General features: G+C 39.3%; 1 protein-coding gene across 5 annotated transcripts in view; it reads right to left on the bottom strand.

Annotated features, from left to right (window-relative positions):
- Positions 1–17,612, bottom strand: part of FREM1 (FRAS1 related extracellular matrix 1) — a 168,896-nt gene that overhangs the window by 8,857 nt on the left and 142,427 nt on the right. For all 5 annotated transcript variants that reach the window (XM_041761803.1, XM_041761804.1, XM_041761806.1 and 2 more), the window contains 6 exons: positions 10,704–10,853; positions 8,980–9,218; positions 7,717–7,764; positions 7,283–7,447; positions 6,968–7,096; positions 6,442–6,557 (listed from right to left, as the gene is read on the bottom strand). In XM_041761803.1, the coding sequence (XP_041617737.1) occupies positions 6,442–6,557; positions 6,968–7,096; positions 7,283–7,447; positions 7,717–7,764; positions 8,980–9,218; positions 10,704–10,853 (847 nt within the window). The remainder of the gene's footprint in view (positions 1–6,441; positions 6,558–6,967; positions 7,097–7,282; positions 7,448–7,716; positions 7,765–8,979; positions 9,219–10,703; positions 10,854–17,612) is intronic.

The raw sequence follows: 17,612 nt of genomic DNA, 5'->3' as shown, positions 1-17,612 counted from the left end.
TAGATAATGATTTATAATAATAGAATTACCAAATGTACAATGACTGCCTAAGGAAATGAGCAGATGAGATTACAATATGTAAATTCAAGAAATACCTAATCTAGGAGTCTAGCTCCTCTGGGTTGGAAAAATAATAAAACACCAATGGAGAGGAAAGGAGATTGGAGATAAAGATTGAGTTGAATTAGCAATCTGATTAGGGACAAGGAGGAAAGCAAAATTTGCTGTTCTTTTTGAAATGTGGGTGCTGTAAATGACCCTCTGTAAAGGACCTTCAGGGAAGGGAACCCCAGGAAACACAGCCCAGAATTGACTAATGATGCCTGATACCAAAACATACTAATATTAATATTAATTCTAATTATAAAATCTAAAACCATCTCCTAAAATTAATCCATGAGAAGGTAAATAGCCAGGTTGTGAAATGTCGAAACTATACATTTTATATCATAGAAGCAATGGCTAATTCCTAGGAGAATACCTATTTTTCTTCCTTTTATATATATTTTTAATTAAGTTTTTAATTTTAATTCCAGTATTGTTAATATACAGGGTTATATTGAATTCAGGTGTACAAAACAGTGAAGAATGCCTGTTTTTCAAGACAAAGAGGGTGGAAAAGAAGAGAACATAATTAACCTGAAAAGTAATGAGTCCAGAGAAGGGAGGTAGGGAGGCCCAACAGGTGAAAAAAAACCAGGTTTAATGGTAGAGGAGGTCCTGGGGTTCACAATAAAATTATACTGAAGAGGTGGCCTTGCTGTCCAAAAATATTTCTTTTACAAAGACTGAACCAAAGGAATATGGAGATCTTTTATTTTTCCTTTTAGTTTGCTTTTAACTTATTGCTAGATATTTTCTGGAATGTCTGTAACTAGTATTAACTGTTCTTGGAGTAATCATTCTCATCCTTTTGAAATACAATGCGTATTGAGTATCACACAAATCAGATCAAATATTCATACTCATTTTTATATAAAAATTGAAAGTTGAAAGCTTTTATGATATTTTAAAAATCTTACATCATATATATTTTCTTTACCTCTTTTACAAATCCTGGATACCATCAGAAATAGTATTTGATAGATGTTTTAAGTTCTGGACAAATCTGGTAAACAGATAATGTGTAATTTGAAGTAGTTTTATTACTGATAGACACATAATTAGTCTTTTTCTAAAATATGATGGAAAAATTCCAATTGTCCCTAAAAACTATTTTTTTTGTTCTGGAAGTTCTCTCAGTTTTATATCTTAAAAGATATCACCATTCTAGAACTTAAAACAATTCCATGAGACTAGAGTTTATCAAAATATCTTCAAAATAATATGAAAAAATTGCTTCTCAACCAGCTTATATCATATTTGATCTATTAGGTATGATCTTTAATACCCCTGAATTAATAGGGAAGACAAATTTTCCATCATCATTACAATAGATTTTATAAGCTATTCTAGCACAAAATATCCTTCCATTTATACTATTTCTAAATACGAAATAGTATATTTCTTACATATGCAATTAACAAATATGGCTTGTAAATCACATTATTTACATTTAGGTCCAGAGAGCTTCTTAATTGGATCTATCGTAAGACATCAACTTAACAAAAGGTAAATGCTGCCATTTAAATTCAGCAACTTTTGCATTCCTTTTTCTTTAAGACTGATTGATTGATTGATTGATTGATTGATTTATAGATAGAGAGACAGCAGGGCAAGGGACAGAAGGAGAGAGAGAATCTCAAGGAGACTCCCCATTGATCAGTGGCCTCATGCAGGGTCCAATCTCTTGACCCTGAGATCACGACCCTGAGATCGCGACCAGAGCCTAAACCAAGAGTCTGATGCTCAACCAACTGAGCCACCCAGGTGCCCCAGTGACTTCTACATTCTTAACAGAGCTTTGTGAGAAGATGTGGGAAGGAATTGTCAGAATTATATGACATGTTACTGATGTAAAATGCAGGGTTGAAAGACACCACACAGGACAGCTGCATCTGGAGAGAGATGGTGTCAATTTCTCTGAAGCTCATTGATGAATGAAGAATGATTTAGTTGTGGGGCCAGTACTGGGGGATAATACTTTAAGACACAGGCTGGTCTAGACATTTCCAGTACATTAATTGTCCAAACAAATATTTGTTGAATGAATGAATTTATAAACAGAGAACCTGATTATACCTTGGGTTTGCTCTGAAAGGTTACTTTGATTTCAATCCAAAAGACACTTAGGTCCTATAATTTAATAAAAATCATAATATGTCTTTGATGTGAAAGATACAAAATACTAATACATAGTTTTGAAACCTACTTTAAGTTAGTTCAACACAAAATTAACATAGGTGTGCTCGTCACAGATCGTTATGGAGCTATTTTGGAGAGTATCATAGAAAATGAAGTCCTGTCGCTTCCACTTACTTGCTTAGAGCCACAAGCAAGTGATCTTGCTTCCTCAAATCTCTTTTATCTGAAGAATGTAGATAATAATACCTGATTCCCTCACAGAAGTGATGGAAGGATCAAATAAGCCAGTATACGTGGTATGTGAAAGAATTCTGTAAACCATACAGTGTAATATACTCAGAAGGTGTTATTGGCAGGGAGGCACGTCGAACTAGGTCAGCCTTCTGTAAAAGGGTCAGCATATAAACGCGCTTAAAGCCAAGTTGCAGATGACATCTCAGGTCAAATGCAAGAGGAAGTAGCTAGACTTTTAAATTAATTTGGGCCTCAAGTTTATTACTGGGATGAGTGAATTGTATAATATTAACAGATTTATGATGAGATTAATAGATATATAACTAGTCTTCCTACTCTTTGTACTCACTATTAAAACCCAGCTGCAATTAGATGGATCAATAAAATAAAAAATATATTGGGGGACTAATGCAGGTTGGTCACCCTGAAGATATCAATACTACTATAAAAATTGCCATTATTTCAAAAGACATGAGTTTTTTTTTTTTTTTTTTTAAAAAGACATGAGTTTTGAGTCATTTCTCAAAAGGCTATAAGATCATAATATCAGAGTAAAGAACAGCCCTTCTAAGAAAAGATACTTGGTGACCTTATGCCAACATTGATGAATGGATGGAAAGATACCACTTAATACACGTTGTCTTTACTTTTCTCATAACATGAAGAACCAACCAGTTAAAGCTTCATTAGAGGCCAGAAGAGTTACTTGCACTGTCATTTAATACCACTGGAAGACGAACAATAAGGCTACCTTCAAACTTAAGGTCTGAAGTTCTGTTGCTCTGTTCATCTGTATTTTACCAACAAATCCCAGTGGCAGTTTGATTATAGTAACCTTGGCTACAGTATACCTGCACTTCTGTACTCCCCTTCTTTTGTCAGCATAGAAACCATACTCTCCTCTTCATAATATATTGCAGTCTTCTTGCTACATCAGAGAGCTTTTCATTCTGCACCAGAGCTCTTTCCTCAAGGAGAAAAAAAATCTATACTGCTATTCCTACCTGAGCTATCAATGCATCAAGGCAAATTTTAAATAAAAGTAGGACACCCAGTAATTTGGAAGAATGTCTTCATTGTTCCTTAACATACAGCATTATGGGAACATATGTATTTAAATAATAATTATTTATAAAATCTTAAAAAATAGTTTAACTTATTTTATATCACCTGCTCATCAACAAAAACCTGAAAGACACCTATTAACCTCTATAGACTCTTATTTATACTTAAGATATGAAATACATCAGTAAAAAAAGGGTGGTAGATTTGACCAGTTTTTTAAAAGACTTAAAATATATTTTTCTAAAGGTTTTATTTACTCATTTGAGAAAGCGCACTTGAGTGAGCACAAGTAGAGGAGAGGGGCAGATGAAGAGGGAGAAGCAGACTCCCCACTGAGCAGGGAGCCTGATGCAGGGCTTGATCACAGGACCTTGGGGTCATGACCTGAGCCAGAGACAGATGCTTAACCGACTGAACCACCCTGATGCCCCAAACTTTTAAAATATTTATTAGCTTTATAAAAATCTAGTTATTGGGTGCTTGGGTGGCATGGTCAGTTAAGTGCCCAACTCTTGGTTTCAGCTCAGGTGGTGATCTTATGGTTGTGAGATCAAGCCCTGTGTTGGGCTCCATAGTCAGCACAGAGTCTGTTTAAGATTCTCTCTCCCTCTCCCTCTGTTCCTCCCCACCCTGCTCTTGCATGCTCTCTCTCTCTCTCTCAAATAAATAAATAAGTAAATAAATAAATAAATAAATCTTCTAAAAAATAAAAATCTAGTTATATTTTACATACAGTAAAATGCATAAATTTTTAAGTATTCAATTCAATGAATTTTGACAATTGTGTATATCCATGTAAGACCAGAGCAAGACATAGAACATCTCCATTATTCTAGAATTTACCTTGTGCTTTTTAGTCACCCTACAATCCCTCCCAGAGATAATTGTTTTTTTTTTATTTCTAACACCAACTAACAAATTAGCTTTTCCTATTCATATAAATGAAATCATATAATATGTACTCTTTTATGTTGGCTTGCTTCCTCTCTACATGTTTTTGAGATTTATTCACATGGTTGGAAGTTTTAGTAGTTCATTCCATTTTATCATTTATAAAATAAATTGTCAAGAAAATGTGTTTCCTTGTTGATGGAGAAAATATAAAGAACCCTCAACAAAAAGACAAATGATGCAAACTATTATTATTTAAAAAGTTGCTATGAATTCTTGTAAATGTATTTTTAGTGCATATTTTTTGGTTAAGTTTTATCTATTTAAGTAATCTCTACTCCCAACTTGGGGCTCAAACTCATAACCCCAAGATCAAGAGTAACATGCTCCTCCAACTGCACTACCTAGGTGCTCCTCTAGCAATATATTTTTATTTCTCTTGGGTAAATACCTAGGAGGAGAGATGTTAGGTCATAGGAAAATGCACATAACTTTATAAGAAACTGCCCAATGGCACTACAAAGTGGTTGTACCATTTTCACTTCCACCAGCAAACATGAGAACTCCATTTGCTCTGCAGCATTTGGTAACGTCAGTCTTTGTGATTTTATAGTGAGTCTGAAGTGGTATTTCATTGTGGTTTTCATTCACACTTCCCTGGTGGTACATCTTTTCATGCACTTATCGACCAATTATATATCTTTTCTGATGAAATCTTCAAGACCTTTGCTATTTGTTTTAGATTTTTAAATTTATTTATGAAAGACACAGAGAGAGAGAGAGAGAGAGAGGCAGAGACATAGGCAGAGGGAGAAGCAGACTCCATGCAGGGAGCCCGACGTGGGACTTGATCCCAGGTCTCCAGGATCACAACCTGAGCCAAAGGCAGATGCTCAAACTCTGAGCCACCCAGGCATCCCCGCTTTGCTATTTTTTAAATCAGGTTGTCTTTTTGTTATTGATTTATAGGAAGCGTTTGTATTTTCTCTATTTGAGACCTAGATCAGATGGACAACTGGAGATTAGCTTTCCCAAATGTGGTGTGCTCTTTCACTTTCTTTTTAATAACGATTCTATTTATTTATTCATGAGAGACACAGGGTGAGAGGCAGAGACATAGGCAGAGGGAGAAGCAGGCTCCCTGAGGGAAGCCCTATGCGGCACTCGATCCCAGGACCGCAGGATCATGCCCTGAGCTGAAGGCAGACGCTCAACCACTGAGCCCCACAGGTGCCCTGCTCTTTCACTCTCTACAGTGTTTTTAGATGAGCATAAATTTTTGAATTTGATAAAGTGCAAGATCTGACTGCTATTCACTAGAGACTTCTTTAGTCTCAATTTCCAACCATGGGGGATCTTAGTCTAATTGCATTGTTCTGGAGAGTTATATACTATAGGTGACTATAGTGTTAGAGTTATATGCCTATAGGTGGGCAAAAAGCAGGGGTGGTATCAGGGATAAGTATTTATGCATCTTTAAAGTCCTTCCAGGCTAGATAAATTTTTGTTGTCATTATTTGATCACAAGTCATCCTTCACTAAGTGTTCCATTATCCACTGACCCTTTGTCCAACTTGTCTGGTTTCATAACCATCAATGTCTCTTACACTGTCATAGGTCTGATACCTTAGGACCTTTCATTGCTATGTATTTTCAGATTAGTGGGCAGGAATCCCTACTTAATTAAAAAAAAAAAAAGAAGACAAAACCTGCAGTGCTACTGACTTGGAAAAGCTCCTGCCTTTCTTCAAAAGATCAGGAGAAGCTAAAAAAATAGAATTTCAGCAATGGCACAGTTGTCACATAAAGAGATACATCAAAATATACTATTAAGCTCAATCTCAGATCCATTCTGGACTACAGAACTCTCCTAGGGTTCCTGAAACCAAACCAAGTAGATATCAGACACTTAGCACTTGAATGAATGAATGAAGTGACCCTGCAGCTGGGTGAGAAAAGAGACAGGAGGGAAGAAAACACTAATTAAGGTGAAATAGGGTTTCTTACTGTTCCTTGCAAGCTCGGGCAGCAGTGCTCCAGGTGCCCTTCTGCTCTGTGACCAAAGAGTGGCAGTAGCCTGAATGATGGTGCCACCCAGCTGGGCAGGCTTCACCTTCCACCTCCTGAAATACAGTTGTGCATGTTCACATCAGAATAGTCTTTAAAATCTAGAATCTGCTCTCAGCATAAGGAGTCCTATGTGTCCCCCCGGCTTGACTAGAGTGGTTCTGGCACCAGAAAGGAGGTCAGCCGTTATCTCAATGCTACACCTTGAGAAATGTGATGGCTTTTCACAGAAAACACTACTAAAATTGACACTGTTTCATTTTGCACTTTTAACATTTTGATGACCTTCTTAAACTGCATCGATTAACGATCGTGGTTTGTGATTCGTAAAATACCACTCAGGCCTGTTTGCCTCTTCACCTTCCAAGGCAGGTAGACCTAGCATGAGTAGTCAGATCATTTCCCGTCCCTTGGCTTATCGCAGAGCATCGCACAAAGATACTTTGCGGCTCATCCTGTGTCCCACCTCGGTTTGGGGGCTCCAGGCTTTCCAGGTAATTCCATCACACTTGTACAGCTTCCGGAGGCTTTCGTGGAAGTGGAGAAGTCCCTTTAATTCCGGTGTGCAGTCCTTTGGAATTGAGGGCAATCGGTCCTATGGGAAGGAGAGGGATTGCAGATTTGACGTAAAGAAGCTGAGTCGCTCACTCACCTCCTTCATTTGTCTTCATTTGTTGGGTAGCCTTTGTGTTCAGCAAAGAATCCCCAAGCCTGCAGGCTGTTTTGTGGCCCAGCAAATAGCCTGTTGTAAGATGAATAGGAAGTAAAGAGATTTTCCTACCTGTCTGGAGAAGTGTGAGTCACTTGTGGATTCCATCTTATCTGCTTGAGGCAGCACTGCCACTTGGCTTGTCTTTTGTGGCTGACTGGTGATGGCTACTTTGGCCTTCCTTTTGCGAGACGGAGAACTGTCTCCCTCCAGCTTCTGGGAAACCATTCCATGATACTTGAGGAAACCAGAAAACACCAATAAAGAGAAAGCAAATAGCCAGGTAGCAAACAAAAACGTTTGCTGGAAAAATGAACAATCAAAAAATTGGGCTAAAGCAGAAAGATAAAAGGTTTTCTTTCTGAACACCCAAGCCTCAGAAGCAAATGTCAAAACAGGCCTTTAAGAGAAATACATAAATATGGAAGACATTAAAAAATAGTTTCACTGACTATTATGCATACACAAATACAAGAAATTTAGCAAGTTTCTCAGATTACACTTACATGATAGATGATGTCGGTTCCATTTCTATAAACAGAGGATGGAAGAACCTGAAATCAACAAAATACAACATATGAGCAAAATTGGCTTGAATAATAACTAGCAACAGGGTAAAACCCTTTCAGTAAGATCTTGTGTCTAAAAAAATGTTAAAACATATGTTTTATGTCCTAAGACTTTACATGCCCAAATCATTAGAATTTTTAAAATCACTGGACCCAATCACCACTTACCAGTATTGACTCATACATTCAAAGTTTCAGTTATAGAGAAAAGACTTCTTTATTTTGATATATCTATAGTACACAGAGGTCCAAGAAAACACACACACACATACACTCATGAGTGTGTGCCAATTAGAATCCTGTGCTAATAATAAAGGTCAAAGCCGCAGTTGCCACACTCAAATAGATCACTTAATCTCATTCTGTTCCAGGGTCACTGGTTATTCCCTGCTTTGATCACAAAAGGAACCAAAGCAGAAATCACATGGATGGGTCAGTATATCTATCACCTCAATTAGTACAGATTAAGGAAGTGGGCAGCATTATGATATCTGTATACAAAAGGCACTGCCTTGGGGCACCTGGTTGGTTTAGTTGGTGGAGCAGGAGATTCTTTTTTTTTTTTAATTTTTATTTTTATTTTATTTTTTTAAAAATTTATTTATGATAGTCCCACAGAGAGAGAGAGAGAGGCAGAGACATAGGCAGAGGGAGAAGCAGGCTCCATGCACCGGGAGCCCGACGTGGGATTCGATCCCGGGCCTCCAGGATCGCGCCCTGGGCCAAAGGCAGGCGCCAAACCGCTGCGCCACCCAGGGATCCCCGTCTTTTTTTTTTTTTAATTTAATTTATTTATTACTGAGAGACACACACACACACACACAGAGAGAGAGAGAGAGAGAGAGAGAGGCAGAGGGAGAAGCAGGCTCCATGCAGGGAGCCCGACATGGGACTCGATCCTGGGTCTCCAGGATCAGGCCCTGAGCTGAAGGTGGCGCTAAACCGCTGAGCCACCCGGGCTGCCTGGAACATGAGACTCTTGATCTCAGGGCTGTAAGTTCAAGCTCCATGTTGGATGTAGAGATTACTTAAAAACAAAATCTTTAAAAAAGGGGGGGAATTGCATACTTGTGAAATGAATCATGGCTCCCCTTCATTATGCAAATCAGCTTCTTCAGTGTTTCAGAACACTTATTAATTTTTTTTTATTGTTTTACAATGTACTCCACACACCACATCCCAGAAGTTCCCCATCCTCACTGTTTTGCCATTCCCTTGGGTCCTAAGCTTCATACGAGACGGATCTGCTGAATCAAAGCCCTGCCCGGTGTCTCCCCTAGTGACTGCTGGCCGCTTGGAAGATGGAAGGGGTCTTCTTTCCAGATGAAAGGAACCAGAAGTGGTGGATGAGGAAGACCCTGGGGACAGCGGGTGCCAAATGCCCTTCTCCCTTGCATTGTGCTTGTTTGGGTTGAAGGAATATGAAGGATGACACTGTCCTGGAGGCATGAAAGATGGCAGGTCAGTTCATTGTACACAAACAGATAAGTGATCACATCGACACAGCCCCTGCAGCACTTGTCATTAAACTTAGATGGATGGTTTTCCCACCAGATGTTGCCTTTTTGCCATTTGCCAGAAACTCCTTTACTCTTCATCAGTTTCCACGCAGGAGAGCTGTGCCCTTCTGCACCTCTACAGGGTGATTATAAAGTCATGAAATTGATTTCACAAACCACAGATGAAAACCATTGTCATAATTTTCTAATCATACCATATACTGGGGAAACTGCCTCACTTTTCTTCATGTCACAGCATTCCTCAGATTTATTCACTGATCAAGTATCATTCTATAAACACTTCAAAGTGTTCATCCTTTCCCCAGTCTCCTACAGGTAGAAACTGGAATTGTTTGAAGAAGTGAAATCAAGTAACAGTTATAAAAATTAGCATTCAACTGTTACAGAACAAAGATCCAGGAAATCTTAACGGAGGGACTTCTATTGGAAACATTTCCAGTTAGTATGACAAATATCTCAACCCACGACCCTCGTGTGGACATTTTGTACTTCATGTGTAAAGTGTGTATTTTCATATATTTTATGTACTAACTGTGACCAGAAAAGTCTACTGAAAAAGGAATGAATTTGGCCTTAAAGGTGGTGGGGGAAGACACTGTTGAAATATGAGTATTATAAAGGAAAGGGGATAGTGGTTATCTTTATTACAGGATGAGAAAGAGAAAAGGTGGGAGTGGATTTCAGGTGGGGAAAAAGTACCACGGGTACGGCAGGTGTAACCTCATAGGTCTAAGTCCACACATGGTAACTGGACACTCGTCAAATGCTAAATAGACACCTAAGTAGAAAGTCTTTGGCAGGAAAAAAAAAATCAGAGCACCAAGGACTGTGCTTGGTTTTATTTTATTTAGTTCACAGGTTGTTCTTTTGCATATATCATCCAGGACCTACTTGGCTCCACAACCCGAGGTTATTCATTAATATTCTCCAGCTGCTCTCGAATCCCCCAGCCAGCTGTATCTTTCACATCTATTTTTCTCCATTCCTTCCTCTCAGAATTTTCCTGGTCACACTACAGTGGGGGCTCAGATTTGAGGCATTAAGAGCTCTCTTCAACAGAGGAAGATAATTACAGCCCCACAAATGCTGGGGGAAAATAATTGTCGATAGATTCTCACCAATGTTGTTTCCCCCTTGGTGAGAACAACAAACGGGTAGGGAAAAAAAAAACGAAACCAACTATGCCACTGACTTGTTGCTTTTCTCAAACGCTAGCTCTTAGCGGGAGGAAAACCATATGAAGCAGAAACCAGAATAAAGGACCTACAATATGACTGAGGTTGCTTTCTTGACAAGAAATTAAGCATTTTGATTTGAAGGCGTTATCAAGCACATTGGCTGTTGAAAGCAAGCAGCTATGCGCCAGGACCGCTCCTGATTTCAAGATGAGGATCAAAAGAATACCTCCTTTTGAGTCCAAAATTTTCACTGCAGCTTTTGTCTTGGTGCCAAGAACTGCATTCACAGGGGAGTTCAGAATTACTTCAAAGGCCTCATCGTCTTCCTCTAATCCGTCATAGGTAATTGCTATATTCCACATCTTAGTTGACATTCCTACAAGAAGTAAACATTTTAATTACTCTTTAATTGCTATTTCAATCACCTAGGTGTCAGAGAAATATATTAATTAACATGTCTACAGCTCGGCTGCAGTAGCCTAAGTGAGCTATTGTACTGCTACCAACTCACTGAAGTCCTGCTGTTCTCCCAAATAATATTAAAAGACCACGTTTGTTCCTGGACAATGATGATTCCGTTTCAATGCAAACACTGTAACAAAAAAGTAAGCTGCATTATGCAAAGGATGAACAACGACAACAAAAATGGTTAGGAGATGAGATCCAAGACTTAATTTTTTCCCCCGACCTGCCCCTTCTCAAGAAACAAGTACTGTAATCTTCAAATCTTAATAGTTTCAAAAATCCTAAGAGGTTTGTACAGACAGTTAAAAGTGATTATTGGATGGTACTTCATGCTATTCATGGAACCCTTGAAATGATTGATTTCTAAAGACAGCTGCCTCCATCGGCTGCTTGACTTCCTGAGATCCTTCTAGCTCACAAATGCTTTTTCTAATGATGTAATACTCAATATTTGATATCCTCCTCGAGAGGATTTATGGGCTGGGGGTTTTAGAAACAGACTGAGCCAATTTTTTTGCTCTTTCTGTCTGCCCCTGCTCATGCAGCTACAATCAAGCTTGGTTCATAGTAACTTTGTGAACCAAACACCGAACCGTTTTGATGCTACAAGCACATCCACAGCCATTCTGTCACTGTGAAGATGGGACGCAGTGGAACCCCAGAAACACAAATATTCAAGCTGGAAGAAACTTGTGAGATTGTCTAACCCTGACTAGTTTCCATGACGCGGATTACAGGATAACCCCCCTTAGTTTATTTAGAAGACAAGGTGGTGGAAGGAAAAAAAAAAAGTACTATTTGGTAGAGAAAAAAAGGCTCAAGCTGAAGGGGAAAAAAAGTTAACAAATTTATGGTTTAACTTTCTAGGACTAAGTTTTGAAAGCTTTTACTCCCTGGCATTTACTCATTGGCTATTTGAGGGCTTTTATTCCCATAAACCCATCTATGTATAAGCAAATATTTTTTTTTTCTAGCTTTCTCTTCTGAAAATCTGGAATCCTTTCTCCAAGCACATTATTTGCTGCAGATTTATGCCTCTCTATTGTGCCATCTATATGACAGCCTCCTTTTTGAAGATGTGTCACATACAGATTTCATGATCTAATCAAAGTTTCCTCAATCCCCCACAGAATCCAATGGAAAGATGAAACTGTTCACTTATCTCACTCCTGGCTGCACTTAGAGGGAAAAAAATGAAGTGTATTTGAAATAATTTAATTTAAAAAAACCAGGCTGACAGGTGGTTTGTTAAGTTTTCAGTATCAAGTGAATTCATAAATCGATTACTTTCCTAGTCTTTGCAAAAACAGAAGTTGAAACACCAAACATAAAATTCCATATAACTCCCACCTCATAGGTGGACAGATCGACCCATCAAAATATACATTTTGTATCTATTACATACTTACCTTTGCTCTAGATGCTATGGAGGATACCATGGGTATAACATCAGCAAACCCTGACATAAAGGAATTTAAAATATCTTGGAAAAGAGAAGATGTAAATGCCAGAAGAGTCCACTATTCAAGGCTACATATGATTAGCTGCCAAGATACAGACTAGATGGTAAATACGAGATGTATGGAGGCTCCAGAGTTGGAAGGTTTTGGAGGGAGGGAGTGAGAAAACAGCATAAGCAAAGGCAGGAAGGTAGCAGAGCCAAGGCCTTGCATAGAGAATGAGCGAATTAGCTGGCTGCAGCGGAGCTCCCATCAGAGAGGTGGTAAGAAAGCAGGGGGCAGTCTGTGGCCAGGGAGCAGAGAACCCTGGACACCAGGTGGCTGGATTCAGACTCTAAACCACAGGCAACAGGGAAGACTCTTGAAAATCAGGGCTTAGAAAAATCTATCTCAGTGTTATGCAGAAAGATTTAAGGGCCCAGGAAGACTGGTAAAGAGGCTAGAAGTAGAGAGACTGCATAGGCAGCTTTTGTAATAAACCTGGAATGAAGGGATAAGAGACCAGACAGTGAAGAAAGTTCTTGAATGCTAAGAAGTTTAATGTTCAAAGAACTGTTTTGACTCTCAAAGTCCACAAAGTTCAGCATTATTCAAATAAAAATCTGATACATGCAAAAAATGCCAAATCCCAACTAATTGCCCTCTTATTGTAAGAATCATTTTTTAAAAAGTATAGTTCCCTTTCTCCCTCTTGCCCACTCCCTCCCCCTAAATTAAAGTTTTTCTAAGACCTAATGGAGTAGAACCAGACGGTTAGAGCAAATCTATTCCAAATTTAATTTAAGTAACCTTCTGATTGGCTTGCTTGCATTTCAATTTTGTTTCTATGCCTACCAGGTGTGCATATAGAACCAACTTTTCTAGGTTAATGAGATTGGAAGTAAGAACTTTCTGGGTTTTTCTTTTTCCTTCCTCTCCCATTTTCAAGGTGCAAAGTAGTTGTTAAATCACCGAGATTATAAGCAATTTCAGAAGGCTTGCACCAGCCTCCTGTTCCCATAAAACAAAAGGTGCTGAGGAAAAGGTGTCATTTTATGCAGACATAGCCCACTTTACAGAGTGGTCAATTACTGGATATTTTCCTGCAAAGCAGATTTCATTATTGAAAGACATTTTCTCAATGTTTTTTAGTAAATGCCATGTTAGAGATCTGTTCCTTTGGAAAACATTTTGACTCTCAGGAATGATTTAGTCCCAATTAAGAAAGCAGCAAACCTTTCAAGAACACATACTTAAAAGGAAAACAATCATTTTCTTCAGAATATTTACACTTTGACTCAGTCACAAGAGCTGAATGCAAAGTAGGCAGGATTAGTTTGGGGTTCAGTATAATGGCAGCAAGGCGTAGTTCACTAGACTGAGACGTTACCTGTTTCTCTCCAGCACCCTCCCCAAAGTTCTCAAATCTTATAATATCCCACTGTCTGAATTCTCACTCCGTTTCTTCGTCCATCATGGAGGCTACATTTTTGAAGAAACAAACAGATGGCCTGGGGCAGAAGCAGTGGGTGTGGGGGTGGGGACACCAGACCCAGAAGAGGCAAGGGTTAACGATACAGGAGTAAGTAAACATTTACAGGACCTGTGGACATAGGAACTTTAAAATACTCTAGAATAAGACCTCAGCTTATGAAACCATTTCTGGCTAGTAAATTCCCAAACAAGGTAAATATTGTTTCTTTTTAACTTAGGAGATTTTTTTCCTTAAAATGTCTAAATAGTCCCTAAGATCATGACCTGTTAGAGCCTCCAGAAGTCATCAGTATCTATTCAAAATAAACTCTTCTAGACAAATTGGTCTTTATCTTATCCAGTTGAACCTCTGAGAGGTGGATTTCAGAGTCCCCTCTAAGTGTGATACTTGCTAGTTGTAATCAATCCAGAGACCTGGCAGGCTGCTCAATATTTACTGAAAGCCCAATCAGTTCAAATCTTGTGATAAACAGACCACAAACAATAGAGACAACATATAACAAAGACTCTTGACTCCTCAAAAAATGGAAAGGTTTGAACTGCCTTAACATGAAATATAAAAAGGACACACACAGTGCAAATGCATCAGAACCTTTCGTCTTAAGGTTGACCAGAGCACAAGAGCCTGAAGCAACCTGGGATAATCATCAAATACATAATGGGAACAGCTCTTCTACAAAATAGGTCACTTGAGGAACAAACTCACACAAGTCAGAAATGTAAATAATCACGGGTGGGAGGACAATCATTGTATTTGGGTAGTTTCATGTCAAATTTAAGGGTCATTGTTATAGGTTGAATTGGGTCACTCAAAATCTTTACGTTGAAATGTTAATTCCTAGTACATCAGAACGTGACCTTATTTGAAATAAGGTCATTACAGATGTAACTAGTTAAGATAAAATTGTACTAGAGGGGGCCTCTAATCCATTATGAGTGATGTCCTTATTAAAAGGGGAAATCTAGACACAGACACAGGCACAAAGAAAGCCATGTGGGGACAAGGGCAAAGACTGGTATAGATCCAGCAGAAGCCAAGGAATGCCAAAGATTCCAGCAAATCACCCGGGCATGGAAGACAGGCATGGGACAGATTCTCTCTCACAGAAGGAATCAACCCTGCTGACCCCTTGATCTTGAACTTGTAGCCTCCAGAACTGTGAAAAAATAAGTTTCTGTTTTTAAGCTACTGGGTTTGTGATATTTTGTGAGGGCAGCCTTAGCAAACTAGTCACAAAACATCATCCTACTTGTGGTGAATGGCGGGAAGGTATTTCTTTTCTTTCTTTTTTTTAATATCTGTAATTTTTCTTTTTAAATTTCTTTTTCAATTTATTTTTTTTTTTTTAATTAACTTTTATTGGTGTTTAATTTACCAACATACAGAAAAACACCCAGTGCTCATCCCGTCAAGTGTCCACCTCAGTGCCCGTCACCCATTCCCCTCCAACACCCGCCCTCCTCCCCTTCCACCACCCCTAGTTCGTTTCCCCGAGTTAGGAGTCTTTATGTTCTGTCTCCCTTCCTGATATTTCCCAACATTTCTTTTCCCTTCCTTTATATTCCCTTTCACTATTATTCATATTCCCCAAATGAATGAGAACATACACTGTTTGTCCTTCTCCGATTGACTTATTTCACTCAGCATAATACCCTCCAGTTCCATCCACGTTGAAGCAAATGGTGGGTATTTGTCGTTTCTAATTGCTGAGTAATATTCCATTGTATACATAAACCACATCTTCTTTATCCATTCATCTTTCGATGGACACCGAGGCTCCTTCCACAGTTTGGCTATTGTGGCCATTGCTGATAGAAACATCGGGGTGCAGGTGTCCCGACGTTTCATTGCATCTGAATCTTTGGGGTAAATCCCCAACAGTGCAATTGCTGGGTCGTAGGGCAGGTCTATTTTTAACTCTTTGAGGAACCTCCACACAGTTTTCCAGAGTGGCTGCACCAGTTCACATTCCCACCAACAGTGTAAGAGGGTTCCCTTTTCTCCGCATCCTCTCCAACATTTGTTGTTTCCTGCCTTGTTAATTTTCCCCATTCTCACTGGTGTGAGGTGGTATCTCATTGTGGTTTTGATTTGTATTTCCCTGATGGCAAGTGATGCAGAGCATTTTCTCATGTGCATGTTGGCCATGTCCATGTCTTTGCCAACATATAGTATAACACCCAGTGCTCATCTCATCATGTGCCCTCCTTAATGTCCATCACCCAGTTACTCCATCCCCTATCAACCTCCCCTTTTGCAACCCTTTGCTTCCCAGAGTTAGGAGTCTCCCATAATTTGTCTTCCTCTTTAATTTTTCACCACTCAGTTTCCTCCCTTCCCTTCTGGCCCCTTTCACTATTTCTTATATTCTACATATGATTGAAACCATATGATAATTATCTTCCTCTAATTGACTTATTTCAATCAGCATAATACCCTCCAGTTCCATCCACAGTGAAGCAAATGGAGGCATTCGTCCTTTCTGATGGCTGAGTAATATTCCATTGTGTACATATACCACATCTTCTTTATCCATTCATCTGTTGAAGGACATCTCAGCTCCTTCCACAGTTTGGCTATTGTGGACATTGCAGTGCTATGAACATTGGGGTGCAGGTGCCCCTTTGGTTCATCACATTTTTACCTTAGGGGTAAATACCCAGTAGTGCAATTGCTGGGTCATAGGGTAGGTCTATTTTTAACTTCTTGAGGAACTTCCACACTGTTTTCCAGAGTAGGTACACCAGCTTGCATTCCCACCAATAGTGCAAGAGGGTTCCCCTTTCTCCACATCTTCACCAATATTTGTTGTTTCCTGACTTGTTAATTTTAGCCATTCTCACCAGTGTAAAGTGGTATCTCTTTTTAAAATTAAAAAAAAAAGATTTTATTTATTTATTCATGAGAGACACAAAGAGATGGGCAGAGGCATAGGCAGAGGGAGAAGCAGGCTCCCTGCGGAGAGCCTGATGTGAGACTCCATCCCGGGACTCCAGGATCACACCCTGGGCCGAAGGCAGACACTCAACCACTGAGCCACCCAGGCGTTCCTCACTGTGGTTTTGATTTGTATTTCCCTGATGGCAAGTGATGTGGAACATTTTCATTCATTTTTCACATTTGCCATGTGTTGGCCTTCTATGGAGAAATGTCTGCTCAAGGGCATTTCTTTTCTATGTTTACTATTAAGGTTGTCAAATTTGTAATGGTGCTGATATTTAGGCCATTCGTTTCTGCCTTTGGAATATCACATGACAGTGGTAGATAATGGCAAGGGTTTTGACTTGGTGGAATGTTCTCAGAGTGCAGAATACTTCCTCTGAGGAGAGCACGAAGTCACAGGCCCTGGCTGCTTCTCCAGGCCTTTTCCATCTGCCAGTGGCCAGGTGATCCATGTCCATCCCAGACCAGAGGGAAAGAGAGAACCATGCAGTGAAAGAGAGCTACCTGCCCCTTCTACAAAAGCCAGGGAAGGGAGGTGTGGCTCCAGCCTCAGTGCTTTAGACACAGCTCCCCAAAAGTGTGTTGGTCCTCCACCCCGAAGTCTTCTTCTTCTACTTATTCAAAACACCATCTCTTCTGGGAAGTTTTCCAGAATTTCCCTTCACCAGAACAATGGCTCATCTTTTGGGTCCCAACATACTGTTAGTGAGTTGTTTTCATGTCTCTCTTTCCCACATGAGAACACCTTTAAGGGCAGGCACCATACTTTTTTTTTTTTTTTTTGGCACCATAC

The sequence above is a fragment of the Vulpes lagopus genome, chromosome 7 (assembly GCF_018345385.1).
Source record: "Vulpes lagopus strain Blue_001 chromosome 7, ASM1834538v1, whole genome shotgun sequence".
NCBI lineage: Eukaryota > Metazoa > Chordata > Mammalia > Carnivora > Canidae > Vulpes > Vulpes lagopus.
The sequence above is the reverse complement of the archived record's forward strand: the minus strand, read 5'-3'. Positions and strand labels throughout refer to the sequence as shown.